Source organism: Orycteropus afer, unplaced genomic scaffold, assembly GCF_000298275.1.
Source record: "Orycteropus afer afer isolate SDZICR_OR568_19922 unplaced genomic scaffold, OryAfe1.0 scaffold00197, whole genome shotgun sequence".
In the NCBI taxonomy this organism is placed as follows: domain Eukaryota; kingdom Metazoa; phylum Chordata; class Mammalia; order Tubulidentata; family Orycteropodidae; genus Orycteropus; species Orycteropus afer.
Window position 1 is genome coordinate 6114514 of NW_006921784.1, and position 6070 is coordinate 6120583.

General features: G+C 45.3%; 1 protein-coding gene across 1 annotated transcript; it reads right to left on the reverse strand.

Annotated features, from left to right (window-relative positions):
• Nucleotides 1-257: 257 nt before the first annotated feature.
• On the reverse strand, nt 258-2050 carry LIF (LIF interleukin 6 family cytokine). Its single transcript, XM_007948000.1, has 2 exons — nt 1850-2050; nt 258-668 (listed from the first exon to the last, which is right to left on the reverse strand). Exons 1-2 carry the CDS (start codon nt 2048-2050, stop codon nt 258-260), a joined length of 612 nt encoding a protein of 203 aa, XP_007946191.1.
• Nucleotides 2051-6070: the final 4020 nt, after the last annotated feature.

Here is a 6070-nt window from a genome sequence, read left to right on the forward strand (position 1 = left end):
TGGCTGCCGTCTTCCAGAGGAAGAGGTACCACCTTCTAATAAGCACAGTATCAAGGCCCTGCCTGTGGAAGTTTCGACCCATCTCAGCGATATCCCAGCCCATCACGGAGGAGGGTGGACTGGGAGAGAGCTTCTCAAGGGTCTTCCAGCAGCACTGTTTGGGTTTAGTGATGACCCCCTGCCACATTGTAAGAGCCCCCCACCTCTAGATCTGGCTTCCAAGATCCTTGATCCACAGCATACTTCAAGACCCCATGCTAAAAAGCCTGGACCAGCTCCACAATGACCTGCTTGTACTTGGCCAGTAGCTGACAGCCCAGCCTCTTTTGCTGAAAAGTGTTCATGCCCGAGGTATCAGGGACAGGGACTACATCCACATGGCCCACTTGGTACGTTTTGCACAGGTGGCAGAGCACATGGTTAAGAAGCCCCTGCAGGTTGCCCACTGTGGAGTTCAGATTACTGTGCAGGTCCTGGTCATAAGGATTGAGGGACTTCTGATACTGCCAGATGTTGCTGAGGGAGGTGCTAAGGTACGCGATGATGCGGTACAGTTCCACCAGCTTGTCCTTCGGCTGGCCGTCAGCATGAAAGGGTGGGAAGGTTTTCACACAGGGGTTACACAGCTTTTCATTCGTGATGGAGAACGGCTCCCCCTGGGCTGTATTCTGAGAAACAGAGAACAGAGGTGAGGTAAGCAAGGAGGCAGAGATTGGGGTTCCAGCCCTGCCACCAACTTTCAGAGTAAGCTCTCGGGCCACAGTTTCCCCACCTATGACACAGGGACCCAACTCCTTGCCCTGTAGACATTTCAGGATCATCATGAGAGCCAGATGGAAATCTGGGTGTGAAGGCACCTGGTAATGAATCAAGGCCTCTACCATGCAAAGATTGTTATTATTACTTATCAGTAATATTAGCAGCACCTGGGTGGTACAAAGGTGCTCTGGTGGCGTAGTGCCTAAGGCACTTGACTGCTAACCAGAAGGCTAGTAGTTCACACCCACCAGCCACTCCTAGGAAGGAAGGTTAGGCAATCTACTTCCATAGTGATACCACCTCAGAAACCCAAGGAGTGGTCGCTATGAGTCAGATCTGACTCGATGGCAGTGAGTTTGGTTTTTTGGTTTTGGGTGGTACAAATGATTAGTGCACTTAGCTGCTAATTGAAAGGTTGATGGTTTAAGACCACACAGAGGCACCTTGAAAGAAAGGTTTGGTGATCCACTCGCAAAACATGTCCACTGCAAACCCTACAGAGTACAGTTCTCTACTCAGACACACATGGAGTTGCCATAAATTAGAATCGATTGGTGGCAATTGATTTTGTTTTATTTTTAATTATCGTGATCATGTGGGAAAAGAAAGAATACTGGGGTGCCTCATCTTCAGAGGTGTACCACACACTTACCCTGTTACCCCCGGACATCTCTCTGTATGCAGACACCCACCACTCACCATCTCAGTCGATGTCACCTCTCTGAACATCTCCCCGCCTTTTCCCTTCTTTGTGTTACCTCCACCTACCTCTCAGTCTGTATGGTGGAGGAATCCCAAAGCCAGAAGTGCCAGCCCCCATATACGCTCACCCCAACTCTGTCCCAACCTAACCCTGAGAAAGTTGATTCAAGTCTGGGCTGGGGTGAGGTGGGAGGAAATCTGCCCACGGTTTAACAAGCCTGCCTTCTTTCCTTCCAACTCCAAAAAGATCCCCTCTGTGCCCAGCCACTCCCCTCCCCACCCCCAACCCAGGTCAGTGCATCCTCTACTGATATCAGCAAGAATTCTATTCACTCTTAATACCCCAAGCCCACCCCCTCCTTGGGTCCCCAGGCAGCTGATATCTTACATAGACATTTAGGAGGGCATCAGCACTACTGTTGAGCAGCTGCAGTTCGTTCTTGATAAGGTTCTGGAGTTCATCAGGACACTCGTGGTCTGTGGAGCAGCTGGCCTCCTCAGGAGTGGTTTGAAGGAGGCCTACTGCCCCATGTTCCCCGTGCAGAACAAGCAGCAGCAAGACTCCTAGGAGCCAGCAGCAAAGCTTCATGATTTGGCCAATGGAGATGGTGGCTAGAGCTTCAAGTCACACTGGATACACTGGGTCTTCTCTGGGATTCCTGGCTCTCTCTACACCTCCAACTCTACCTCCCCTGCTTCTCTCCACCTCCTTTTATCTCCCTACTCTCTCCTGGGTTAAGAAAATGGGCAAGGAGGCAGGATTTGAGTTATTGCCTCTAATTGGAAGCTTGGTTTATGATAATACACAATCATCCAATCCCTTCCTTCCAGAAGGTAAAATTTCCTATCTCCCTGGCTTGAAGGCACCCCCCACCCCAGCCCAGTGGAGAAATGTAAGCCTCAAGGGAATAGAAGGTATGTAGTTCACTATTTTCTGGAATGGTCCAGATTCCTATGCAATGTTTTATGTTCAGCTGTCCATGGCAACCTAAATCTCCCAATCTGAGTTTCCATTGGGACCACAGATGGGGGGAGGAGGTCCTTCAATAGCCCTCTTCTCCCTCCCAAACCTACCACCTGTTTCTAGCTCCCTCCAGCCAGCTGTCCCCTTGTAAATATGATGTGGTGTGATCATATTTGAATATCTGAACATCTCTAACCTCTAACTTCACAAGGGGAAAGGAGAATCATTATCAGTATCAACAGCCCAAGGCTGATTCCTATAGGATAGAAATCAGACATACACTGTTTTGGGCCAGTCTAGGGAGCAAAACAAAGAACATAGGAAGACATTTTTAATGTTGCCATGTTAACTGCTCAGTTAAAACTACTAACCCGTGGGAATAATCACCCTGCACAATCTACAAAGGGAACAAAGGGAGAAGTGATGTCAAGTCATTGAAAGAAGACAGGGCATTTGAAGAGGATAGCAAGAGAACCAGGAAGAGCTCTTTGTCATTGAGTTTACTCTGACTCATAACAACCATGTAGAACAGAGTAGAATTTCCCCATAGAGTTTCCAAAACAACAACAACAACAACAAAAAAACTCACTGCCATTGAGTGGATTCAACTCATAGAGACCCCTCCTTGGGTTTCCGAGGTGGTATCTGTACAAAAGTAGATTGCCCAATCTTCCTTCCGAGGAGTGGCTGGTGGGTTTGAACTGCCAGCTTTCTGGTTAGCAGTCAAATGCCTTGGGCACTATGCTACCAAAGCTCCCATAGAGTTTCCAAAGCTGTAATATTTAAGGAAGCAGACTGCCACATCTTTCTCTTGTGGAGTAGCTGGTGGGTTCAAACCACCAACCTTCTGATTAGCAGCCAAGCACTTAAGCACTGTGCTACCAGCAAGAGAAGGGAACTGTATGTGGTCATTGAAAGAAGCTAGGTCACGTGAAGAAGGGATGTAGAACATAATTCAAAGAGATGCAGGAATGAGAGCATAAAGAAAGTCCAGAGAGCTAGGGAGTACTTGGGAAATGGCCCAACACGGACAGATTTAGGGACTGTCAGAGGTGGGAACTGGGATAATGGTGTGGCTTGTTCTTCAATTGCCTCCGGAATCTCTCGCTCTGCATCAACAAAAGTTGTTAGTGTTTGGGTTCAGCCTCATCCCTTTTCCTCTGTGGTCCCCATACACAGATGGATCCTCTTACTGAAAAACATGCTTTCTTCCCTTTTCCCGATTTTCCAGGAAACCCCTTGAGGAGAGGCCTGCTGTGCAACATGAGGCTGCTCTGCACTATTCTCTGGAGGGCCCCTGCAGAGCTCCCGGAAAAAGGCACCATCTGCCTTTTGAAGGAAATGGGATATGACAGAGAGTGGCAGTCTCTCACACGCTGGTAAAGCACCTCCACCTGGAAGAATCATTTTGGGCTCTAGAAATAATGGTAGTGGTTTGATTTGAGGTACAGAATCAGTGAAAAAAAAGAAATTATCCAAAGAATAAGCCGTGGCCATGTGTAAAGCAGTACTCTTTGTCAAGAGCTCAATTAGAAGGAATAAAACTAGTTATCAAAGAACCAGATAATCATGGAACTATCAGTGTCTACCCATCCAGAGCAAAGAAGAGTGAAGAAAATCAAAGAGTCAAGGAAACAAGTCGTCCAAAGGCCTAATGGACTGTACAAGCCCCAGCCTCCACGACCGTGAAACCAGAACTTGATGGTGCCTGGTTACCACTGCCGACGGCTCTGGAAGGAAGCACAATAGGAGGTCTTGGACAAGTGGGAAAAACTGTAGAACAAACCTCAAAGTCATAAAAAAAAAAAAAAAAAAAAAGATCAGGCTTAGTGGTCTGATAGAGACTGGACTAACCCCTGAAACTATGGCCCTCACATATCCTTCAAACCTAAACTCACTCCCACAGCTCAACTTTCAGCCAAAGAATAGGTGACAAAGGTGAACAAACACAACAGGAATGTATGAATTCCTTAGAACAACCAACCACGAGATGAAAAGGATGACATTTGCCCAGGGATAAAGCTCAGAAGGCTTGAAGGGATAGGAGAGAAGGACAAAGGGAACTGGTAAACAAAAGGAGAAATGAGAAGAGAGCTGTTCCACGGTGAGGATTGCAATCAACGTCACAAAACAAAATGTGCACGAGTTGTTGGATGGAAAACCAATTTGTTCTGTAAACTTTCATCCAAACCACCATAAAATGTTTTTTTTTTTTAAAGAATTAGACAATCAAGGAATCATTTTTAAATAAAATATAAGATAAAGATCAACTTACCCTGTAATACACTCACACTTCCAAATGAAAGAAGGTAAATTTCATAAAGATGGTTAACCACTGTATAGATTTCCACGAGATCTCAAAGAAGCAAACACATGTGTTGTTTTGTTTACCCTTGGAGTCCCTAACCCTGCAGCTATTGTGACTTCTAACTTCATCCTCTCCAGTTGTTCTGCTTGATTTCTTTTGCTTATGCGTCTTTCTGTCCTAGGGAGTGAGCCTAAATTCTTGTTTGTGTTTGTTCACTGAGGAATTTAGTATGTGGTAAAGGATTCCTCAAGGGTTTTGAGACTCTGACTCTTTTCTCTAGTTGTTTATAAGAAACCTAGTGAAATTTGTCCCACTGGAAGAATCTATTATCATTAAAAATGTAAACAATTTACTGGTGTCCTGCTTTTCCTCCATGGAATGTTGCCCCTCTGGTGCCCCGTGGTCCATCCATTGCTCCAAGGGATGCATCTCCATAGAGTATGTGGGTGTGTCACCCTGGGTTGAGTGGTCTACTCATAGGTCTTATTTACTACAGGGCTGAGAGCCAGCCCTTGGGAGTGAGTTTTATCCCAGGCTCCAAGTAAATCCCAGGGCCATAGTCTTGGGGGTCCCACCAGACTCCATCCGACCAGTAATTCTGGTCATTATTGTGTTTTTGGATTTTTTTCCATGTTTTTCCTCCCAGGAGTGCATAATTTAGAAGGGCACAGGGAGGAGGCCGTTACTGGGAAGGGAGAGAAGGAAAGTGGGTTAGGGTTGGGATGGTAATTGGGAAGTGAAACCAAATGTACACCAAATGTTGAATGTAAAACAAATTCTGCTCTGTAAATTCACACCTAAAGCACAATCAAATAAATAAATAAATAAACAGCAATGTAAAGTTATGCCCCAGTGAAACATAATGCTTCACTAGACAAACTGCAATAATGCCAAACTGTGGTGAAATACTTAGAGCATCTGTTGTTTCCTGAACATTGCAAAGTGTTCCATCTCAGAGTCAGGCCATTTTACAGATGAAAGGACCTATTCCTGTTCATAATTCAGATTGGAGAATATTTCCTGATGAATTATGCACTCAGAATAAAAGTAGCTCACTTAAGGGTTCTTTATGCTGTGATAACATCATAAAATTTTGGAAGCTTATGTTTTGTCTGGAATTAGGTCTGCATAAGCCCTGGTTTTAGAAGCGGACGTGGAATGAGGGATACCATTGCTGATGTCAGATGGATTTTGGCTGAAAGCAAAGAATACCAGGAAGATGTTTATTTGTGTGTTATTGACTATGTAAAAGCATTCAACTATGTGGATCATAACAAATTATGGATAACATTGAGAAGAATGGGAATTCCAGAACACTTAATTGTGCTCATGAGGAA